The 22,745-nt window shown below is 40.4% G+C and overlaps 4 protein-coding genes across 5 annotated transcripts; all 4 read left to right on the top strand.

The window, feature by feature from the left end:
* Positions 1 to 676: 676 nt before the first annotated feature.
* Positions 677 to 2,365, top strand: LOC131472870 (uncharacterized). Its single transcript, XM_058650343.1, has 5 exons — positions 677 to 831; positions 938 to 1,291; positions 1,410 to 1,529; positions 2,063 to 2,100; positions 2,216 to 2,365. Exons 1-5 carry the CDS (start codon positions 795 to 797, stop codon positions 2,348 to 2,350), a joined length of 684 nt encoding a protein of 227 aa, XP_058506326.1. The 5' UTR covers positions 677 to 794; the 3' UTR covers positions 2,351 to 2,365.
* A 3,159-nt stretch (positions 2,366 to 5,524) lies between these two features.
* Positions 5,525 to 8,789, top strand: LOC131472801 (uncharacterized). The gene is made up of 6 exons (XM_058650255.1): positions 5,525 to 6,084; positions 6,187 to 6,519; positions 6,626 to 6,979; positions 7,098 to 7,217; positions 7,741 to 7,778; positions 7,895 to 8,789. The coding sequence occupies exons 1-6, from the start codon at positions 6,000 to 6,002 to the stop codon at positions 8,027 to 8,029; spliced, it is 1,065 nt and encodes a 354-aa protein (XP_058506238.1). The 5' UTR covers positions 5,525 to 5,999; the 3' UTR covers positions 8,030 to 8,789.
* A 2,398-nt stretch (positions 8,790 to 11,187) lies between these two features.
* LOC131473069 (uncharacterized) lies at positions 11,188 to 13,220 on the top strand. The gene is made up of 5 exons (XM_058650588.1): positions 11,188 to 11,224; positions 11,331 to 11,684; positions 11,803 to 11,922; positions 12,445 to 12,482; positions 12,599 to 13,220. The coding sequence occupies exons 1-5, from the start codon at positions 11,188 to 11,190 to the stop codon at positions 12,740 to 12,742; spliced, it is 693 nt and encodes a 230-aa protein (XP_058506571.1). The 3' UTR covers positions 12,743 to 13,220.
* A 6,410-nt stretch (positions 13,221 to 19,630) lies between these two features.
* Positions 19,631 to 22,352, top strand: LOC131472867 (uncharacterized). 2 transcript variants are annotated; one of them, XM_058650341.1, is made up of 6 exons: positions 19,631 to 20,008; positions 20,110 to 20,445; positions 20,546 to 20,905; positions 21,030 to 21,143; positions 21,663 to 21,700; positions 21,816 to 22,352. In XM_058650341.1, exons 1-6 carry the CDS (start codon positions 19,924 to 19,926, stop codon positions 21,948 to 21,950), a joined length of 1,068 nt encoding a protein of 355 aa, XP_058506324.1. In that variant the 5' UTR covers positions 19,631 to 19,923; the 3' UTR covers positions 21,951 to 22,352. The 2 variants fall into 2 exon arrangements, with proteins under 2 accessions (XP_058506324.1, XP_058506323.1); XM_058650340.1 differs by having other exon boundaries at positions 21,024 to 21,143.
* The last annotated feature ends 393 nt before the right edge of the window (positions 22,353 to 22,745 follow it).

The raw sequence follows: 22,745 nt of genomic DNA, 5'->3' as shown, positions 1-22,745 counted from the left end.
AGACGAGAAGCGTTTAATTGACTCAACATGTGTTTAGATTTATCTCCAATAATGGAGACTTGAAAACCACAAGTCTAAATTTAAATATTTGAGCAATAAACTAAACTTATCATGACTTTGAATGACTGCAGTTGGCTGTGTTTACTCTCAGTGATAAAAGAGCCACTGTGAAACCTGAAACACAAGCGTGCTGGTGGTGTTGCAAAAGACTTTTGATATTATTTCCACTGTAACGAGAGGCCAATCAGATTGCCCGCACTATGTTCCCTCCCACTTTTTTAGAGTTATATTGAGGTGAATCGTCTTATAATGACATCTATTAAGTGTCGTCTTTAGTGCGTTTACAGGAAAATGCAGATCATTTTCTATTTTCTGTTGCTGCTCATCGTGAAGTGTAAGTTATCTCCTTTTCTTTTAAATACAGTGTTATTTTATTATATTTACATCAATTAAGTCATTGATGTTAATCACTGCTGTGTTTGATATTATGCTTAGATCACACATTAGGTCTGAACTTTGAGACAAAGACTGCTGCTGTTGGAGAAGATGTGACGTTGAAGTGTGACCGTCAGACGTCGGAGAGTCAGTTTTCCAAATTATTTTGGATTAGGCAAATTTCTGGAAACATGCCTGAAGTCTTGGGAGGATTATATACCTTTGACCATCATGAAGTTATTCAGAATCCTCACTTTACTCTTAAACAAGAGCCTGGAGTTTTTCTTCTGCACATTAAGGAAACAGGATTCAGTGATACTGGAGTTTACTACTGCTTAAGTGTAGCTAAACCTTTTACCATGAAGTTTTTAAAAGGAACTTTCCTCAGTATTAAAGGTACATTACAAACACATTCCTTTTATAATTATTTAGGCATGTAATATCTTTTGATTACAATAACTAAAGCATGTTTATTTCTGTGTTTTGTAAATCCCACAACCAGATTACGATATCACTGCCGTCGATCAAGTTCCTCCATCTAATCCCGTCAATCCAGGAGACCCAGTGACACTGCAGTGTTCAGTCCTGTCCGACAGCACCGAGAGCCAAACGTGTCCAGAATATCACAGAGTGCACTGGTTCAGAGCTGACTCCGATGGGTCTAATCCCAGATTAATTTCCACTCATGGAGACGGCAGCCATAAATGTGAAAATGGCACTGAAGCTCTCTCTCCCCCAAAATGTGTCTCCAACTTCTGTGAGAATGTCAACTCCTCTGATGCTGGGATTTACTACTGTGCCGTTTCCACATGTGCACAGATTTTATTTGGACGTGGAACAAAAGTGGACAATGAAGGTAACTGCAGAGAATGGATGGATACGTTTATGAAAAATTCATTAAGCATTTGTGTTTTGCAGAGTTTTTAAAATCATACCTGACCTTAAATATCCTTCATTCTTTGCTTCTTGTTTAGTTTCAGCACCGCGTGCATCTCCAACCCTGCTCCTGTTATGTGCTACACTGACTTTAAGTCTGATTGTTAATGCATTCCTCATTTATTTCATCAAGATGAAAAGCTGTGACTGTCGCAAAGGTAAAAAGGCATTTTGGTGTTATATCCATGTTATGTTTTTAATCAAACCATGTATAATATAATAAGTAATTTTCCAATGAATCTTTGCAAACTGTTGCTTCAGAAATACTTTGTTAGACTGCTGTCTATTTCCATAGTTGCACATTTTCTTTTGTTTTTTTTTAATTTAAATTAAGGATCTTGTGGAATCAAAACACATATTTCACAGATGCTTTGTCATTCACTGTATACAAAAGGAACATTAGAAATGCTCTGGTGATTATAAATAAAATACAATTCTGTACAATATTGTTTATGGCCCTGCGATGGACTGGCAACACGTCCAGGGTTGAGATTAGCTCTGGTTCCTGACGTGACCCTTCTATTCATACATATTCTTAATATTTTAAGACTTCATTGTTTTGAGTGTCTGTTATTTTAAGTAGAACATGGTTTGCTTTATTTACTTTTTTTCAACATAACAGAATAACATTAAAAGTGTGTTAATTAATTATTTAATATTTCATCTCTATTTCTTTCTCATACACCGACAGAGACCGTAGCAGTCGGCAGAAACCAGCAAACTCAGCAGGTGAGGTTTATGAGGAAATGATTGGAAAACTATCATATTTTATTTTATTGATTTATTTTGCATGTAAAAGTTAGGATCTGCTGCCTCCATAACACATGCTTTCCTGTTTCCTCAGAGAGACGAGAACTCTTTGGTTTATTCTGCGCCAACCTTCACGAGGAGGAACGCTGGCAAAACAGAGAGAGGGAATGGAAACGCAGCAGAAGAAGAGACGGTCTACAGTAAAGTCAGGGCTTCTCCAAGACAGTAATTCAAACTATTGATGTGTGTGTGCGTGTGTAATGTGTGTACCAGGTATTACTAATGTTGTGGGGACCAAAACCTGTTGACACAGTCACATTATGGGGACTTGTCCTCCTTGTGGGGACAAAAAGCAAGTCCCCATAACGTAAATTACTACATTTTAAGGTGAAGATATGTTTCATGGTTAGGTTGAGGTTAGGGTTAGGGTTAGGATTAGGATTAGGCCAGTAGTAATTGTGGTTAAGGTTAGAGTAAGTTTCCAAGAAATGAATGTAAGTCAATGCAATGTCCCCTCAAGTCATGAATGTCGAACATTTGTGTGTGTGTGTGTGTGTGTGTGTGTGTGTGTGTGTATATATATACAGTATATGAGGAGAGCGTGCTAAGGTCATTATAGACAGACATGGTGGTTGTTGATAAACAGCAGTGGTGATGGACGTCTCCATCTCAAGCAACAGGAACATCAAGAAGTGACTCGAGGAGCTTGAGAAATAGGCTGAAGGCCTGAAAGAGGAGTTGATGGGGAAGTTGTGGGGGAGTAAAGGCAACTGTGGTCCAATGATGATGGGAGCACTAAAGGCTGTAACCCCCAAACTGGTAGAGTGGCTCCAACAGATTCTAGGAACAAACGTCTGAGATCTCTGTCCAGAAGAGCACAATCCTAGGAGCAGCTAAGATACTGTGCAGGAATCTCAGGCTACCAGGCTTGTGGTAGGAGAAGCAAGACGTCCTTAGGTGGGCAAGTGGGGAAATAACAATAAGTAACAATTTATTTAGATACCCTTAAAAATAATTGGTATACAGTTTAGTCGGTAACTGCATGTCTCTTTTCTTTGTTATTATACGAGGCCATGGATCATCGTGGTGCAGTTCAACTGCCTTGGTTGACGTCTGTGAGCACTATGAATTTTATACTGGTTAAACACACATTCTTATTTCTCAGTTTTCTTATTTATTTTTTTTAATCAAAGTCCAGCTTATTGACAGTCTCAACATGACAGTCTCTCGCTGTTTTTTTAGGCTCTCTATCTCCACACAATGACATTTGAGGTTAATTGCAGTTATTTGTATTTTCACAACATTCAAAATTATCTTGATATTTACTGCCATCATAAAGTTCAATCTAGTTCTCATGGAGAGCAAAACTTGGTCCTAAGGAGGCAGAACCTCATTTCTAAGTAACTCAATAGCTAGAATTTGAATTGTGATTAGGTTAAACTTGCGTTGGGGAAACAAAGGAAAATACTTTGCTTAGAGTCCAAATAAATAGAAATCAGTCAAAGCTGTGCAAACCTGTGTACATTTGTTTCTCTTCTTATGCTTTAATATTAATATTCACTGTTGGCCTCAAGTCAGTGACTGTATTTTCATTTGGCGTTTGGATGTATGATACAATAAATGTGTCGTGCCTGTTAAATAAAAGAAAACAAGCTTTCTTTGACCAAACTGTTGGTGAAATCATCTATTTGTGAAACTTTAGATTTACAAACGCCATAACAGCCGACATATACCTAACAATCTTTATGAAATATTGAATCTACTTTATGAGCTTGACAAATATACCAAATCTTCCCGTTTGTTTTGGCAGTTGGGAATAAAGTGTGCGCACACCTTGATATGACCGACACACTAGCTACTTGAAAAAAGACATATTTGTAAGACACCGCATGTACACAAGTCATTGTCGCTGAAAGTTGCATTTTCCACTTTCACTGCAGGTCATTTGTTTATCTTTGAGTGTGTTGTGTGTGATGGAGAGAATGTTACGCAGGAAAGTTTTGCAGTGATGTTTGCTGATGCTGCCGAGTCGCTACAACCAGCATGACAGAGTGAATTAGTGATGTCTACTATCTATACTTGAGCAGCTTCCTGACATGAGAACAAAAAGTGGTCGAGCCATTTATGCTTCACACCTCAGTGTGAAAGCCCAGCCACAGCAGTGTTTAAGTTTCCATGCATCATTTGTTTGTCACTAATGACTGAGACTGTGTTTGTGTGTCAGATGTGAGCAGCCTTTTGAACACCTAAACAAGACGGTCTCCACTAAGCAGTTTACAAATTGTACTTTATGGTGACATTTAATGCAGGGCTTTTGTTTTAATGTTACACACATGTTCAGAGTTTGTGTCTGTACGGTGTCAAGTACAGTGATATTGTAATGTGTTAAAGATGCAGCCCACGTGTCTTGTGGATGATGAAATAGGTTTGACCTGTTTGCTTGTGGTCTGCATTCACTTTGCAAGAATGGATTTAAATTCAAATATTTCCTCAGACCACACACACACACATACACAGAAAGAGGCCAGTCAACCTCAGCACCACAGAGAGTTTAAGAGTTTCCACTCATTCATTTGAATTGTTGGCTGCAGCTTTATTGTTTTCACTTCTCATATCAGGGGTTGATGTTCCCCAAATCATCATGAAATTTCTTTCACCATCGCGACAGCACGAACAGCAGTGTGGCCTAATAATGAAGTAAAGGCAGCGCTAGAGCTTATGCTAGCTTGCTAAAACCAATGAGCAACATTATTGTAGAAAAGGTGTTGGTTGAAAACCAAAGACAGTTTTTGGGGAAGCTACTGCCAAAAAAAGTCTGATGCAGAGCGATCCAAGACCAGACTGAACATCAGTGCTGCGTTTGAACAGTGGCGACAACTCAAAGCCCAGAAAAGGCTGCAAAGTGATGCCATGGTGGCTCCGTTTATACTGGACAGGTAGGTTCACTTTGTCTTAGTATGTGTTGTTTTTTTATCATCACATTGTCAATTCGGAAAAGCTAGTGTCACCAAAAAGTACTGAAAGTTACCGATGCTGCGCAGTGCTCGTGTATCCGTGTTCATTGCGTGTTCCCGTGCTCTGGAGGCGTGGCTTAAGAGGGAAGGACTTTTGAATTGAACTCAGAAGCCATATGTTGTACTTTACAGATAAAAATGCCTTTTAAAATGTGTGTTAAATTCCACTTTTTTAAATTTAATTTTTGTCCTTCCGAACAACTTGCAAGGGGTGTAATGGGCCAGGCTGTGGTGCATTGGCAATACCTCTAATGTCCACCAGGGAGCTGCTGCTCATATGGGGAAGTGCATCAAAAAAAGTGTAGAGCAAATCTGTTAAAGCCTGAGTAATAGTTGTGCTATCATGCAAATGTTCAGTTTGAGTCTGGAAGTTGTCAAGTAATATTGTCCTGAAAAAAATCTCACATGTACGTGACCTTCAACTTTTAAAATGTCATGCGTGGCTGCATTTCTGTGCATCCCATACAGCTTAAACCACATCAGATAATGACAACCTGAAAGTCAGTTTTAAAATGAACAAGAAAATTAACGACATATTAAAACAAAAAATAAAGACGAGGAGTGTTTAATTGACTCAACATGTGTTTAGATTTATCTCCAATAATGGAGACTTGAAAACCACAAGTCTAAATTTAAATATTTGAGCAATAAACTTAACTTATCATGACTTTGAATGACTGCAGTTGGCTGTGTTTACTCTCAGTGATAAAAGAGCCACTGTGAAACCTGAAACACAAGCGTGCTGGTGGTGTTGCAAAAGACTTTTGATATTATTTCCACTGTAACAACGAGAGGCCAATCAGATTGCCCGCACATTGTTCCCTCCCACTTTTTTAGAGTTATATTGAGGTGAATCGTCTTATAATGACATCTATTAAGTGTCGTCTTCAGTGCGTTAACAGGAAAATGCAGATCATTTTCTATTTTCTGTTGCTGCTCATCGTGAAGTGTAAGTTATCTCCTTTTCTTTTAAATACAGTGTTTTTTTTATTACATTTACTTCAATTAAGTCATTGTTGTTAATCACTGCTGTGTTTGATATTATGCTTAGATCACACATTAGGTCTGAACTTTGAGACAAAGACTGCTGCTGTTGGAGAAGATGTGACGTTGAAGTGTGACCGTCAGTCGGAGAGTCAGGTTTCCAAATTATTTTGGATTAGACTCATTTCTGGAAACATGCCTGAAGTCTTGGGTGGAACACATTCCTTTGACTTTGATGAAGTTATTCAGAATCCTCACTTTACTCTTAAACAAGAGCCTGGAGTTTTTCTTCTGCACATTAATGAAACAGCATTCAATGATACTGGAGTTTACTACTGCTTAAGTGTAGCTAAACCTTTTACCATGAAGTTTTTAAAAGGAACTTTCCTCAGTATTAAAGGTACATTACAAACACATTCCTTTTATACTTATTAAGGCATGTAATATCGTTTGATTACAATAACTAAAGCATGTTTATTTCTGTGTTTTGTAAATCCCACAACCAGATTACGATATCACTGCAGTTGATCAAGTTCCTCCATCTAATCCCGTCAATCCAGGAGACCCAGTGACACTGCAGTGTTCAGTCCTGTCCGACAGCACCGAGAGCCAAACGTGTCCAGAATATCACAGAGTGCACTGGTTCAGAGCTGACTCCGATGGGTCTAATCCCAGATTAATTTCCACTCATGGAGACGGCAGCCATAAATGTGAAATTGGCACTGAAGCTCTCTCTCCCCCAAAATGTGTCTACAACTTCTGTGAGAATGTCAACTCCTCTGATGCTGGGATTTACTACTGTGCCGTTTCCACATGTGCACAGATTTTATTTGGACGTGGAACAAAAGTGGACGATGAAGGTAACTGCAGAGAATGGATGGATACGTTTATGAAAAATTCATTAAGCATTTGTGTTTTGCAGAGTTTTTAAAATCATACCTGACCTTAAATATCCTTCATTCTTTGCTTCTTGTTTAGTTTCAGCACCGCGTGCATCTCCAACCCTGCTCCTGTTATGTGCTACACTGACTTTAAGTCTGATTGTTAATGCATTCCTCATTTCATTCATCAAGATGAAAAGCTGTGACTGTCGCAAAGGTAAAAGGCATTTTGGTGTTATATCCATGTTATGTTTTCAATCAAACCATGTATAATATAATAAGTAATTTTCCAATGTATCTTTGCAAACTGTTGCTTCAGAAATACTTTGTTAGACTGCTGTCTTCTTCCATAGTTACTGTCCCCATTGCATTTTTTAAATTAAGGATCTTGTGGAATCAAAACACATATTTCACAGATGCTTTGTCATTCGCTGTATACAAAAGGAACATTAGAAATGCTCTGGTGATTATAAATAAAATACAATTCTGTACGATATTGATTATGGCCCTGCGATGGACTGGCAATCCGTCCAGGGTTTAGATTAGCTCTGGTTCCTGACGTGACCCTTCTATTCTTACATATTCTTAATATTTTAAGACTTCATTGTTTTGAGTGTCTGTTATTTTAAGTAGAACATGGTTTGCTTTATTTACTTTTTTCAACATAACAGAATAACATTAAAAGTGTGTTAATTAAATATTTAATATTTCATCTCTATTTCTTTCTCATACACCGACAGAGACCGTAGCAGTCGGCAGAAACCAGCAAACTCAGCAGGTGAGGTTTATGAGGAAATGATTGGAAAACTATCATTTTTTATTTTTTTGATTTATTTTGCATGTAAAAGTTAGGATCTGCTGCCCTTTATAACACATGCTTTCCTGTTTCCTCAGAGAGATGAGAACTCTTTGGTTTATTCTGCGCCGACCTTCACGAGGAGGAACGCTGGCAAAGCAGAGAGAGGGAATGGAAACGCAGCAGAAGAAGAGACGGTCTACAGTAAAGTCAGGGCTTCTCCAAGACAGTAATTCAAACTGTTGATTTGTGTGTGTGTGTGTGTGTGTATATATATACAGTATATGAGGAGAGCGTGCTAGGGTCATTATAGTCAGACATGGTGGTTGTTGATAAACAGCAGTGGTGATGGACGTCTCCATCTCAAGCAACAGGAACATCAAGAAGAAGTGACACGAGGAGCTTGAGAAATAGGCTCAAGGCCTGAAAGAGGAGTTGATGGGGAAGTTGTGGGGGAGTAAAGGCAACTGTGGTCCAATGATGATGGGAGCACTAGAGGCTGTAACCCCCAAACTGGTAGAGTGGCTCCAACAGATTCTAGGATTAAACGTCTGAGATCTCTGTCCAGAAGAGCACAATCCTAGGAGCAGCTAAGATACTGTGCAGGAATCTCAGGCTACCAGGCTTGTGGTAGGAGAAGCAAGACGTCCTTAGGTGGGGACATTTTTTAAATGTATGTATATATTTACACACGCCTGATATTGGTAACAATTTATTTAGATACCCTTAAAAATAATTGGTATACAGTCTAGTCGGTAACTGCATGTCTCTTTTCTTTGTTATTATACGAGGCCATGGATCATCGTGGTGCAGTTTAACTGCCTTGGTTGACGTCTATGAGCACTATGAATTTTATACTGGTTAAACACACATTCTAATTTCTCAGTTTTCTTTTTTTTTTTTTAACCAAAGTCCAGCTTTTTGACAGTCTCTCGTTGTTTTTTAAGGCTCTCTATCTCCACAATGGCATTTGAGGGCTGTTAGGGGGACATTTAATTGCATTTTTTTTTTGTTTTTCTCAAACATTAAAAATTATCCAGACTATACTATCTTTGAGTGTTTTGTGTGTGACGGAGAGAATGTTACACAGGAAAGTTTTGCAGTGATGTTTGCTGATGCTGCCGAGTCGCTACAACCAGCATGACAGAGTGAACTAGTGATGTCTACTATCTATACTTGAGCAGCTTCCTGACATGAGAACAAAAAGTGGTCGGGCCATTTATGCTTCACACCTCAGTGTGAAAGCCCAGCCACAGCAGTGTTTAAGTTTCCATGCATCATTTGTTTGTCGCTAATGACTGAGACTGTGTTTGTGTGTCAGATGGGAGCAGCCTTTTGAACACCTAAACAAGACGGTCTCCACTAAGCAGTTTACAAATTCTACTTTATGGTGACATTTAATGCAGGGCTTTTGTTTTAATGTCACACATGTTACACACATGTTCATAGTTTGTGTCTGTGCGGTGTCAAGTACAGTGATATTGTAATGTGTTAAAGATGCAGCCCACGTGTCTTGTGGATGATGAAATAGGTTTGACCTGTTTGCTTGTGGTCTGCATTCACTTTGCAAGAATGGATTTAAATTCAAATGTTTCCTCAGACCACACACACACACACACACACACACAGAAAGAGGCCATTCAACCTCAGCACCACTGAGACTTTAAGAGTTCCCACTTATTCATTTGAATTGTTGGCTGCAGCTTTATTGTTTTCACTTTTCATATCAGGGGTTGATGTTCCCCAGCTTATGCTAGCTTGCTAAAACCAATGATCAACATTATTGCAGAAAAGGTGTTGGTTGAAAACCAAAGACGGATTTTGGGAAAGTTACTGCCAAAAAAAGTCTGATGCAGAGCGATCCAAGACCAGACTGAACATCAGTGCTGCGTTTGAACAGTGGCGACAACTCAAAGCCCAGAAAAGGCTGCAAAGTGATGCCATGGTGGCTCCATTTCTACTGGACAGGTAGGTTCACTTTGTCTTAGTATGTGTTGTTTTTTTTATGATCACGTTGTCAATTCGGAAAAGCTAGCGTCACCAAAAAGTACTGAAAGTTACCGATGCTGCCTAGTGCTTGTGAATCTGTGTTCATTGCGTGTTCCCGTGCTCTGGAGGCGTGGCTTAACAGGGACGGACTTTAGAATTGAACTGAGAAGCCATATCTTGTACTTTACAGATAAAAATACTTTTTAAAATGTGTGTTGAATTCGGCTTATTTAATTTTATTTTTGTCCTTCCAAACAACTTGGAAGGGGTTTAATGGGCCAGGCTGTGGTGCATTGGCAATACCTCTAATATCCACCAGGGAGCTGCTGCTCATATAGGGAAGTGCATCAAAAAGTGTTCAGCAAATCTGTTAAAGCCTGAGTAATAGTTGTGCTATCATGCAAATGTTCAGTTTGAGTCTGGAAGTTGTCAAGTAATATTGTCCTGAAAAAAATCTCACATGTACGTGACCCTCAACTTTTAAAATGTCATGCGTGGCTGCATTTCTGTGCATCCCATACAGCTTAAACCACATCAGATAATGACAACCTGAAAGTCAGTTTTAAAATGAACAAGAAAATTAATGACATTAAAACAAAAAATAAAGACGAGATCGTTTAATTGACTCAACATGTGTTTAGATTTATCTCCAATAATGAAGACTTGAAAACCACAAGTCTAAATTTAAATATTTGAGCAATAAACTAAACTTATCATGACTTTGAATGACTGCAGTTGGCTGTGTTTACTCTCAGTGATAAAAGAGCCACTGTGAAACCTGAAACACAAGCGTGCTGGTGGTGTTGCAAAAGACTTTTGATATTATTTCCACTGTAACAACGAGAGGCCAATCAGATTGCCCGGACATTGTTCCCTCCCACTTTTTTAGAGTTATATTGAGGTGAATCGTCTTATAATGACATCTATTAAGTGTCGTCTTCAGTGCGTTAACAGGAAAATGCAGATCATTTTCTATTTTCTGTTGCTGCTCATCGTGAAGTGTAAGTTATCTCCTTTTCTTTTAAATACAGTGTTTTTTTTATTACATTAACTTCAATGAAGTCATTGTTGTTAATCACTGCTGTGTTTGATATTATGCTTAGATCACACATTAGGTCTGAACTTTGAGACAAAGACTGCTGCTGTTGGAGAAGATGTGACGTTGAAGTGTGACCGTCAGACGTCGGAGAGTCAGGTTTCCAAATTATTTTGGATTCGACTCATTTCTGGAAACATGCCTGAAGTCTTGGGTGGAACATATTCCTTTGACCACAATAAAGTTATTCAGAATCTTCACTTTACTCTTAAACAAGAGCCTGGAGTTTTTCTTCTGCACATTAAGGAAACAGGATTCAATGATACTGGAGTTTACTACTGCTTAAGTGTAGCTGACCGTTTTACCATGAAGTTTTTAAAAGGAACTTTCCTCAGTATTAAAGGTACATTACAAACACATTCCTTTTATAATTATTTAGGCATGTAATATCTTTTGATTACAATAACTAAAGCATGTTTATTTCTGTGTTTTGTAAATCCCACAACCAGATTACGATATCACTGCAGTCGATCAAGTTCCTCCATCTCATCCCGTCAATCCAGGAGACCCAGTGACACTGCAGTGTTCAGTCCTGTCCGACAGCACCGAGAGCCAAACGTGTCCAGAATATCACAGAGTGCACTGGTTCAGAGCTGACTCCGATAGATCTAATCCCAGATTAATTTCCACTCATGGAGACGGCAGCCATAAATGTGAAAATGGCACTGAAGCTCTCTCTCCCCCAAAATGTGTCTCCAACTTCTGTGAGAATGTCAACTCCTCTGATGCTGGGATTTACTACTGTGCCGTTTCCACATGTGCACAGATTTTATTTGGACGTGGAACAAAAGTGGACGATGAAGGTAACTGCAGAGAATGGATGGATACGTTTATGAAAAATTCATTAAGCATTTGTGTTTTGCAGAGTTTTTAAAATCCTACCTGACCCTAAATATCCTTCATTCTTTGCTTCTTATTTAGTTTCAGCACCGCGTGCATCTCCAACCCTGCTCCTGTTATGTGCTACACTGACTTTAAGTCTGATTGTTATTGCATTCCTCATTTATTTCATCAAGATGAAAAACTGTGACTGTTGCAAAGGTAAAAAGGCATTTTGGCGTTATATCCATGTTATGTTTTTAATCAAACCATGTATAATATAATGAGTAATTTTCCAATGTATCTTTGCAAACTGTTGCTTCAGAAATACTTTGTTAGACTGCTGTCTTCTTCCATAGTTACTGTCCCCGTTGCATTTTTTAAAAATGAAGGATCTTGTGGAATCAAAACACATATTTCACAGATGCTTTGTCATTCGCTGTATACAAAAGGAACATTAGAAATGCTCTGGTGATTATAAATAAAATACAATTCTGTACGATATTGTTTATGGCCCTGCGATGGACTGGCAACACGTCCAGGGTTTAGATTAGCTCTGGTTCCTGACGTGACCCTTCTATTCATACATATTCTTAATATTTTAAGACTTCATTGTTTTGAGTGTCTGTTATTTTAAGTAGAACATGGTTTGCTTTATTTACTTTTTTCAACATAACAGAATAACATTACAAGTGTGTTAAATATTTAATATTTCATCTCTATTTCTTTCTCATACACCGACAGAGACCGTAGCAGTCGGCAGAAACCAGCAAACTCAGCAGGTGAGGTTCATGAGGAAATGATTGGAAAACTATCATTTTTTTATTTTATTGATTTATTTTGCATGTAAAAGTTAGGATCTGCTGCCTCCATAACACATGCTTTCCTGTTTCCTCAGAGAGATGAGAACTCTTTGGTTTATTATGTGCCGACCTTCACGAGAAGGAACGCAGAGCAGAGAGAGGGAATGGAAACGCAGCAGAAGAAGAGACGGTCTACAGTAAAGTCAGGGCTTCTCCAAGACAGTAATTCAAACTATTGATTTGTGTGTGTGTGTGTGTATATATACAGTATATGAGGAGAGTGTGCTAAGGTCATTATAGACAGACATGGTGGTTGTTGATAAACAGCAGTGGTGATGGACGTCTCCATCTCAAGCAACAGGAACATCAAGAAGAAGTGACACGAGGAGCTTGAGAAATAGGCTGAAGGCCTGAAAGAGGAGTTGATGGGGAAGTTGTGGGGGAGTAAAGGCAACTGTGGTCCAATGATGATGGGAGCACAAGAGGCTGTAACCCCCAAACTGGTAGAGTGGCTCCAACAGATTCTAGGAACAAACGTCTGAGATCTCTGTCCAGAAGAGCACAATCCTAGGAGCAGCTAAGATACTGTGCAGGAATCTCAGGCTACCAGGCTTGTGGTAGGAGAAGCAAGACGTCCTTAGGTTCGGACATTTTTTAAATGTATATACAGTATGTATATATTTATACACACCTGATATTGGTAACAATTTATTTAGATACCCTTAAAAATAATTGGTATACAGTCTAGTCGGTAACTGCATGTCTATTTTCTTTGTTATTATATTAGGCCATGGATCATCGTGGTGCAGTTTTAACGTCTATGAGCACTATGAATTTTATACTGGTTAAACACACAAGTCCAGCTTATTGACAGTCTCAACATGACAGTCTCTCGCTGTTTTTTTAGGCTCTCTATCTCCACAATGACATTTGAGGTCTGTGAGGGAGACATTTAATTGCAGTTATTTGTTTTTTCAAACATTCAAAATTATCTAGATATTTACTGCCATCATGAAGTTCAATCTAGTTCTCATGGAGAGCAAAACTTGGTCCTAAGGAGGCAGAACCTCATTTCTAAGTAACTCAATAGCTAGAATTTGAATTGCAAAGCTGTGCAAACCTGTGTACATTTGTTTCTCTTGTTATGCTTCTTATTCACTATTGGCCTCAAGTCAGTGACTGTTATTTCATTTGCCGTTTGGATGTATGATACAATAAATGTGTCGTGCCTGTTAAATAAAATAAAACAAGATTTCTTTGACCAAACTGTTGGTGGGATCTGTTATTTGTGAAACTTTAGATTTACAAACACTTGCCATAACAGCCGACATACACCTAACAATCTTTATGAAATATTGAATCTACTTTATGAGTGTGACAAATATACCAAATCTTCCCGTTTGGCAATTGGGAATAAAGTGTGCGCACACCTTGATATGACCGACCCACTGTAGCTACTTGAAAAAAGACATATTTATAAGACGCTGCATGTACACAAGTCATTGTTGCTGAAAGTTGCATTTTCTACTTTCACTGCAGGTCATTTGTTTATCTTTGAGTGTTTTGTGTGTGATGGCGAGAATGTTACGCGGGAAATTTTTGCAGTGATGTTTGCTGATGCTGCCGAGTTGCTACAACCAGCATGACAGAGTGAACTAGTGATGTCTACTATCTATACTTGAGCAGCTTCCTGACATGAGAACAAAAAGTGGTCGAGCCATTTATGCTTCACACCTCAGTGTGAAAGCCCAGCCACAGCAGTGTTTAAGTTTCCATGCATCATTTGTTTGTCGCTAATGACTGAGACTGTGTTTGTGTGTCAGATGTGAGCAGCCTTTTGAACACCTAAACAAGACGCTCTCCACTAAGCAGTTTACAAATTCTACTTTATGGTGACATTTAATGCAGGGCTTTTGATTTAATGTCACACATATTACACACATATTCAGAGTTTGTGTCTGTGCGGTGTCAAGTACAGTGATATTGTAATGCGTTAAAGATGCAACCCACGTGTCTTGTGTTGTGGATGATGAAATAGGTTTGACCTGTTTGCTTATGGTCTGCATTCACTTTGCAAGAATGGATTTAAATTCAAATATTTCCTCAGACCACACACACACACACAGAAAGAGGCCATTCAACCTCAGCACCACAGAGAGTTTAAGAGTTTCCACTTCATTTCATTCATTTGAATTGTTGGCTGCAGCTTTATTGTTTTCACTTCTCATATCAGGGGTTGATGTTCCCCAAATCATCATGACATTTCTTTCACCATCGCGACAGCAGGAACAGCAGTATGGCCTAATAATGAAGCAAAGGCAACGCTTATGTCTTAAGCTAGAGCTTATGCTAGCTTGCTAAAAACCAATGAGCAACATTATTGCAGAAAAGGTGTTGGTTGAAAACCAAAGACTTGTTTTGGGAAAGCTACTGCCAAAAAAAGTCTGATGCAGAGCGATCCAAGACCAGACTGAACATCGTGCTGCGTTTGAACAGTGGCGACAACTCAAAGCCCAGAAAAGGCTGCAAAGTGTTGCCATGGTGGCTCCATTTCTACTGGACAGGTAGGTTCATTTTGTCTTAGTATTTGTTGTTTTTCATCATCACGTTGTCAATTCGAAAAAGCTAGCGTCACCAAAAAGTACCGAAATTTGCCGATGCTGCCTAGTGCTCGTGAATCCGTGTTTGATGCGTGTTCCTGTGCTCTGGAGGCGTGGCTTCTGAGGGAAGGACTTTTGAATTGAACTGATTGCTGCAACCAATCAGCACCTAATCAGGTGTCTTTTAAAAAAGCAGCACTCACTTTGAAGCGGCAGCTTCAACGGCAGACTCAGGAAGACGAAGACTCAGGAAGATGAAGACTCAGGAAGACGAAGACTCAGGAGTCTAAACCGGAGTCTAACAAGGAGGCTAACGAGGCTAAGTACCTGTCTGCAAGTGTTTTCTACCTTTCACATATGTGCACTTTTTCCATTCCTGTTCATGTTTCTTCTCATAGATATTACAAACCTCACAATCATTTACAGCATCACCGTAACCTGTCCTCACTTATCTATCCCACCCGCTCCACACACATCCAACACCTTGTTACAGGGGGCCTGTGGAACTGCCAGTCAGTTGCCAGCAAGACTGAGTTCATCTCTGGCTTTGCTACTGAGCAATGCCTGGACTTCCTTGCTCTCACTGAAACTTGGATAACACCCTCCAACACAGCCACCCCTGCGGCTCTCTCCTCCGCCCACTCCTTCTCCCACACACCCAGATCCACTGGAAGAGGTGGCGGGACAGGTCTGCTCATCAACCCCAACTGGACTTTCACTCTTTACCCACTGCCACACTTCTCTTCACAGTCGTTTGAATTTCATGCTGTAACTGTAACTCACCCAGTCAAACTAATCATTGTTGTCATCTACCGTCCACCAGGCCCATTGGGACACTTCTTGGAGGAACTAGATGTCCTCCTCTCAAACATCCCAGAAAATGGCCCACCACTTGTTCTTCTTGGTAACTTCAACATCCAGTCAGAGAAGTCATCTGATCTACTTCTTTTACTTTCGTCTCTTTCTCTCTCACTTGCTCCCTCTCCACCAACTCACAAAGCTGGCAACCACCTTGACCTCATCTTCACCAGAAACTGCTCCACCTCCGACCTCAAGGTAACTCCACTTCATGTCTCTGATTATTTCTTCATTTCCTACTCTCTCCCACTCTCCCAATCTGATGATCTCATCTCATGATGATATTGCACTTGTCCGTCGTAACATTCGCTCTCTCTCTCCCTCATCTCTCTCCTCAACTTTTCTATCAGCACTTCCTTCAGCTGACTCCTTCTCCCTCATGCATCCCAACTCTGCCACAGACACCTTCCTCTCTACTCTGTCCTCCTCTCTTGACTCTCTCTGTCCTCTTACTTCATGGCGGGTTCGTAAGTCCTCCCCAGCCCCGTGGCTGTCTGACTCAGTGCGTGCTGAGAGAGCCACGATACGGGCAGCAGAAAGGAAATGGAGGAAATCAAAACACCCTCAAGACCTGCTTTCCTATCATTCTCTTCTCTCCACCTTCACTGCCTCTATCTCTGCAGCCAAACAATCTTTCTATCAGACTAAAATTCAATCCTCTTTCTCTAACCCCAAAAAAACTTTTCTCGATCTTCTCTATCCTCCTTGACCCCCCCACTCCCCCTCCTCCCTTCTACCAATTCACTTTGTCAACTACTTCACAAAAAAGTAGATGACATTCTCTCTTCTTTCTCAACCCCACCTCCTGATCTCACCACTCTACCAACCACAAATTCAGCTCCTTCTCTATCCTCTTTCACCCCTCTATCTCAGGATCAAGTTCTTTCCCTAATAACCTCTGCCCGCCCCACCTCCTGCCCCCTTGACCCTATCCCCTCTGACCTTCTTCAGTCAATTGCTTCTGATCTTCTTCCTTTCCTCACCCACCTCATTAACACATCTCTATTATCTGGTTGCTTTCCGGACTCTCTTAAAGAGGCCAGTGTGACCCCCCTTCTTAAAAACCCACCCTTGACCCGTCTGAAGTAAATAACTACAGACCTGTCTCTCTTCTTCCTTTTCTCTCCAAAACTCTGGAGCGTGCTATCTTTAATCAACTCTCCTCCTACCTTCACCGGAACAACCTTCTTGATCCTCTTCAGTCTGGTTTTAAAGCAGGTCACTCGAACGAAACTGCACTTCTTGCTGTCACTGAGCAACTCCACACTGCCAGGGCTGCCTCTCTCTCCTCTGTGCTCATCCTCTTGGACCTTTCTGCAGCGTTTGACACAGTTAACCACCAGATCCTTATTTCCTCCCTTCAAGAACTAGGTGTCTCAGGATCTGCACTTACCCTACTCTCGTCCTATCTTCAAAACCGAACATACAGAGTAACCTGGAGAGGATCTGTGTCGGAACCCTGTCCTCTAGCTACTGGGGTCCCTCAGGGTTCTGTCTTGGGCCCTCTCCTCTTCTCTCTATACACCAACTCTCTTGGTTCTGTTATTCTCTCTCATGGTTTTTCCTATCACAGCTACGCCAATGACACCCAACTCATTCTCTCTTTTCCCAGCTCCGACACACATGTAGCAGAACGGATCTCCGCTTGTCTGACCGACATCTCTCAGTGGATGTCTGACCATCACCTGAAACTCAATCTTGACAAGACTGAGTTTCTTTTTCTCCCAGGAAAGGGCTCTCCCACCACAGACCTGACCATCACCCTCGACAACTCTGTGGTAACTCCTTCACATACCGCAAGGAACCTGGGTGTGACACTTGATGACCATCTCTCCCTCACTACCAACATTGCTGCAACAGCTCGATCTTGCAGATACATGTTGCACAACATCAGAAGGATACGGCCTCTTCTAACCCAGAAGGCGGCACAGGTTCTGGTCCAGGCTCTTGTCATCTCACGCTTGGATTACTGCAACTCCCTCCTGGCTGGTCTTCCTGCGTGTGCCATACGACCTCTGCAACTCATCCAGAATGCAGCAGCTCGACTGGTCTTCAACTTACCAAAATTCTCCCACACTACACCGCTCCTCCGCTCCCTTCACTGGCTTCCTGTAGCTGCTCACATCCACTTCAAGACTCTAGTGCTTGCGTTCCATGCTACAAACGGATCCGGTCCAGCCTACATCCAGGACATGATCAAAACCTACACCCCAGCCCGCCCACTCCGCTCTGCATCGGCAAACCGGCTCGCTGCCCCCTCACTGAGAGTATCGCAGAGGCATTCGCAGAACTCGAGACTGTTCACTGTCCTAGCTCCCAAATGGTGGAACAAGCTCCCCATCAACATCTGGACAGCGGAAAGCCTCCACATCTTCCGCCGCCGACTAAAAACTAATTTTTTCCGACTCTACCTTGACTAAGACGATGACGACAAAAAAAAACTTATACATCGCACTTATGACTAGCATTTCATAGTTTGGCTTACTTGAAGCTCTTTCTTACTTCTAGCTCTTATTTGTACCCAAATGTTTAAAGGTGACATCGAATGCTTGTATCACACATATATGTGAGGTTATGGAGGTCTACTTACATATATTAACTTGTTTTCATGGTTAAAAACCTCCTAATCGCTGCAAATGAGCCGATCAAAATATCTCCCCTCTGACACTCTCGTCAGCCGTGCTGTTTCAGACCAAAATCACACCCCCAGAACGTAGACTGTGTTGTGATTGGCCAGCCAACGAGAGCTTTCCCACTGTCCTGTGATTGGCCAGGTACCTGGAAGTGACGTAATAGATAGGCCAGCTCTCAGATACACAGCTCCCCCTCTGACACGGTGGATGCTCTGCATCTCAGCAGCTACAACAAGAGTAGTTTTTCTTCTTCTGCGGTTGAATGTACGCAACCGGATGTGCCCAGACTAGTGCCGCACCAGTAGGCACTACGGTGGTGAGAGGAGTGGTGAGGATTTCTGATGACGTGATCAAATTACGGAAGTGCCGATCCGCTTCGCAGAGCCCAGGAAAACAATAAAACCCTATTTTCTCAGCAGTGGCTGAACTGTTTGTTCTGAAACTTTAGGGTTTCATAAACGAGGTAATGACGCAGATACACACACACAAACGCAGCGTTAATTTGAGCTTCCGGTCTATGTCGCCTTTAAATGCACTTATTGTAAGTCGCTTTGGATAAAAGCATGTGCTAAATGACATGTAATGTAATGTAATGTAATGTAACTGAGAAGCCATATGTTGTACTTTACAGATGAAAATACCTTTTAAAATGTGTGTTAAATTCCACTTTTTTTAATTTTATTTTTGTCCTTCCGAACAACTTGCAAGGGGTGTAATGGGCCAGGCTGTGGTGCATCAGCAATACCTCTAATGTCCACCAGGGAGCTGCTGCTCATATGGGGAAGTGCATCAAAAAAAGTGTAGAGCAAATCTGTTAAAGCCTGAGTAATAGTTGTGCTATCATGCAAATGTTCAGTTTGAAAAATCTCACATGTACGTGACCCTCAACTTTTAAAATGTCATGCGTGGCTGCATTTCTGTGCATCCCATACAGCTTAAACCACATCAGATAATGACAATCTGAAAGTCAATTTAGAAATGAACAAGAAAATTAACGACCTATTAAAATAAAAAAAAAGACGAGGAGCGTTTAATTGACTCAACATGTGTTTAGATTTATCTCCAATAACGGAGACTTGAAAACCACAAGTCTAAATTTAAATATTTGAGCAATAAACTAAACTTATCATGACTTTGAATGACTGCAGTTGGCTGTGTTTACTCTCAGTGATAAAAGAGCCACTGTGAAACCTGAAACACAAGCGTGCTGGTGGTGTTGCAAAAGACTTTTGATATTATCTCCACTGTAACAACGAGAGGCCAATCAGATTGCCCGGACATTGTTCCCTCCCACTTTTTTAGAGTTATATTGAGGTGAATCGTCTTATAATGACATCTATTAAGTGTCGTCTTCAGTGCGTTAACAGGAAAATGCAGATCATTTTCTATTTTCTGTTGCTGCTCATCGTGAAGTGTAAGTTATCTCCTTTTCTTTTAAATACAGTGTTATTTTATTACATTTACTTCAATGAAGTCATTGTTGTTAATCACTGCTGTGTTTGATATTATGCTTAGATCACACATTAGGTCTGAACTTTGAGACAAAGACTGCTGCTGTTGGAGAAGATGTGACGTTGAAGTGTGACCGTCAGACGTCGGAGAGTCAGTCTTCCAAATTATTTTGGATTAGGCTAATTTCTGGAAACATGCCTGAAGTCTTGGGAGGAACGTTTACCTTTCACTATGATGAAGTTATTCAGAATCTTCACTTTACTCTTAAACAAGAGCCTGGAGTTTTTCTTCTGCACATTAATGAAACAGCATTCAATGATACTGGAGTTTACTTCTGCTTAAGTGTAGCTGACCATTTTACCATGAAGTTTTTAAATGGAACTTTCCTCAGTATTAAAGGTACATTACAAACACATTCCTTTTATAATTATTTAGGCATGTAATATTATTTGATTACAATAACTAAAGCATGTTTATTTCTGTGTTTTGTAAATCCCAGAAACAGGTGACGATATCACTGCAGTCGATCAAGTTCCTCCATCTCATCCCGTCAATCCAGGAGACCCAGTGACACTGCAGTGTTCAGTCCTGTCCGACAGCACCGAGAGCCAAACGTGTCCAGAATATCACAGAGTGCACTGGTTCAGAGCTGACTCCGATGGGTCTAATCCCAGATTAATTTCCACTCATGGAGACGGCAGCCATAAATGTGAAAATGGCACTGAAGCTCTCTCTCCCCCAAAATGTTTCTACAACTTCTGTGAGAATGTCAACTCCTCTGATGCTGGGATTTACTACTGTGCCGTTTCCACATGTGCACAGATTTTATTTGGACGTGGAACAAAACTGGACGATGAAGGTAACTGCAGAGAATGGATGGATACGTTTATGAAAAATTCATTAAGCATTTGTGTTTTGCAGAGTTTTTAAAATCATACCTGACCTTAAATATCCTTCATTCTTTGCTTCTTGTTTAGTTTCAGCACCGCGTGCATCTCCAACCCTGCTCCTGTTATGTGCTACACTGACTTTAAGTCTGATTGTTAATGCATTCCTCATTTATTTCATCAAGATGAAAAGCTGTGACTGTCGCAAAGGTAAAAGGCATTTTGGGGTTATATCCATGTTATGTTTTTAATCAAACCATGTATAATAAAACAATTAATTTTCCAATGTATCTTTGCAAACTGTTGCTTCAGAAATACTTTGTTAGACTGCTGTCTTCTTCCATAGTTACTGTCCCCATTGCATTTTTTAAATTAATGATCTTGTGGAATCAAAACACATATTTCACAGATGCTTTGTCATACGCTGTATACAAAAGGAACATTAGAAATGCTCTGGTGATTATAAATAAAATACAATTCTGTACAATATTGTTTATGGCCCTGCGATGGACTGGCAACACGTCCAGGGTTTAGATTAGCTCTGGGTCCTGACGTGACCCTTCTATTCATACATATTCTTAATATTTTAAGACTTCATTGTTTTGAGTGTCTGTTATTTTAAGTAGAACATGGTTTGCTTTATTTACTTTTTTCAACATAACAGAATAACATTAAAAGTGTGTTAATTATTTAATATTTCATCTCTATTTCTTTCTCATACACCGACAGAGACCGTAGCAGTCGGTAGAAACCAGCAAACTCAGCAGGTGAGGTTTATGAGGAAATGATTGGAAAACTATCATTTTTTATTTTATTGATTTATTTTGCATGTAAAAGTTAGGATCTGCTGCCTCCATAACACATGCTTCATTGTTTCCTCAGAGAGATGAGAACTCTTTGGTTTATTCTGCGCCGACCTTCACGAGGAGGAACGCTGGCAAAGCAGAGAGAGGGAATGGAAACGCAGCAGAAGAAGAGACGGTCTACAGTAAAGTCAGGGCTTCTCCAAGACAGTAATTCAAACTGTTGATTTGTGTGTGTGTGTGTGTGTGTATATACAGTATATGAGGAGAGCGTGCTAAGGTCATTACAGTCAGACATGGTGGTTGTTAATAAACAGCAGTGGTGATGGACGACTCCATCTCAAGCAACAGGAACATCAAGAAGAAGTGACACAAGGAGCTTGAGAAATAGGCTCAAGGCCTGAAAGAGGAGTTGATGGGGAAGTTGTGGGGGAGTAAAGGCAACTGTGGTCCAATGATGATGGGAGCACTAGAGGCTGTAACCCCCAAATCGGTAGAGTGGCTCCAACAGATTCTAGCAACAAACGTCTGAGATCTCTGTCCAGAAGAGCACAATCCTAGGAGCAGCTAAGATACTGTGCAGGAATCTCAGGCTACCAGGCTTGTGGTAGGAGAAGCAAGACGTCCTTAGGTGGGCAAGTGGGGAAATAACAATAAGTAACAATTTCTTTAGATACCCTTAAAAATAATTGGTATACAGTCTAGTCGGTAACTGCATGTCTCTTTTCTTTGTTATTATACGAGGCCATGGATCATCGTGGTGCAGTTTAACTGCCTTGGTTGACGTCTATGAGCACTATGAATTTTATACTGGTTAAACACACATTCTAATTTCTCAGTTTTTTTTTGTTTTTTTTAACCAAAGTCCAGCTTTTTGAAAGTCTCTCGTTGTTTTTTAAGGCTCTTTATCTCCACAATGACATTTGAGGGCTGTTAGGGGGACATTTAATTGCAGTTTTTTTTGTTTTTCTCAAACATTAAAAATTATCCCGACTATACTATCTTTTAG

Source organism: Solea solea, chromosome 14 (assembly GCF_958295425.1).
Source record: "Solea solea chromosome 14, fSolSol10.1, whole genome shotgun sequence".
Taxonomy (NCBI): domain Eukaryota; kingdom Metazoa; phylum Chordata; class Actinopteri; order Pleuronectiformes; family Soleidae; genus Solea; species Solea solea.
This window is presented reverse-complemented; position numbering and strand designations above follow the sequence as displayed.

What these genes read in the sequence shown, in the direction of transcription:
- LOC131472870 (XM_058650343.1), top strand. Translation starts at nt 795, where the DNA reads ATGAAGTTTTTAAAAGGAACTTTCCTCAGTATTAAAG. An exon ending in AAGCTGTGACTGTCGCAAAG is followed by an intron (nt 1,530 to 2,062) that starts GTAAAAAGGCAT and finishes ATACACCGACAG; the next exon opens with AGACCGTAGCAGTCGGCAGA. An exon ending in GAAACCAGCAAACTCAGCAG is followed by an intron (nt 2,101 to 2,215) that starts GTGAGGTTTATG and finishes CTGTTTCCTCAG; the next exon opens with AGAGACGAGAACTCTTTGGT.
- LOC131472801 (XM_058650255.1), top strand. Translation starts at nt 6,000, where the DNA reads ATGACATCTATTAAGTGTCGTCTTCAGTGCGTTAACAGGAAAATGCAG. An exon ending in GTTGCTGCTCATCGTGAAGT is followed by an intron (nt 6,085 to 6,186) that starts GTAAGTTATCTC and finishes TATTATGCTTAG; the next exon opens with ATCACACATTAGGTCTGAAC. An exon ending in GAAACCAGCAAACTCAGCAG is followed by an intron (nt 7,779 to 7,894) that starts GTGAGGTTTATG and finishes CTGTTTCCTCAG; the next exon opens with AGAGATGAGAACTCTTTGGT.
- LOC131473069 (XM_058650588.1), top strand. Translation starts at nt 11,188, where the DNA reads ATGAAGTTTTTAAAAGGAACTTTCCTCAGTATTAAAG. An exon ending in AACTTTCCTCAGTATTAAAG is followed by an intron (nt 11,225 to 11,330) that starts GTACATTACAAA and finishes TCCCACAACCAG; the next exon opens with ATTACGATATCACTGCAGTC. An exon ending in AACAAAAGTGGACGATGAAG is followed by an intron (nt 11,685 to 11,802) that starts GTAACTGCAGAG and finishes CTTCTTATTTAG; the next exon opens with TTTCAGCACCGCGTGCATCT.
- LOC131472867 (XM_058650340.1), top strand. Translation starts at nt 19,924, where the DNA reads ATGACATCTATTAAGTGTCGTCTTCAGTGCGTTAACAGGAAAATGCAG. An exon ending in AAGCTGTGACTGTCGCAAAG is followed by an intron (nt 21,144 to 21,662) that starts GTAAAAGGCATT and finishes ATACACCGACAG; the next exon opens with AGACCGTAGCAGTCGGTAGA. An exon ending in GAAACCAGCAAACTCAGCAG is followed by an intron (nt 21,701 to 21,815) that starts GTGAGGTTTATG and finishes TTGTTTCCTCAG; the next exon opens with AGAGATGAGAACTCTTTGGT.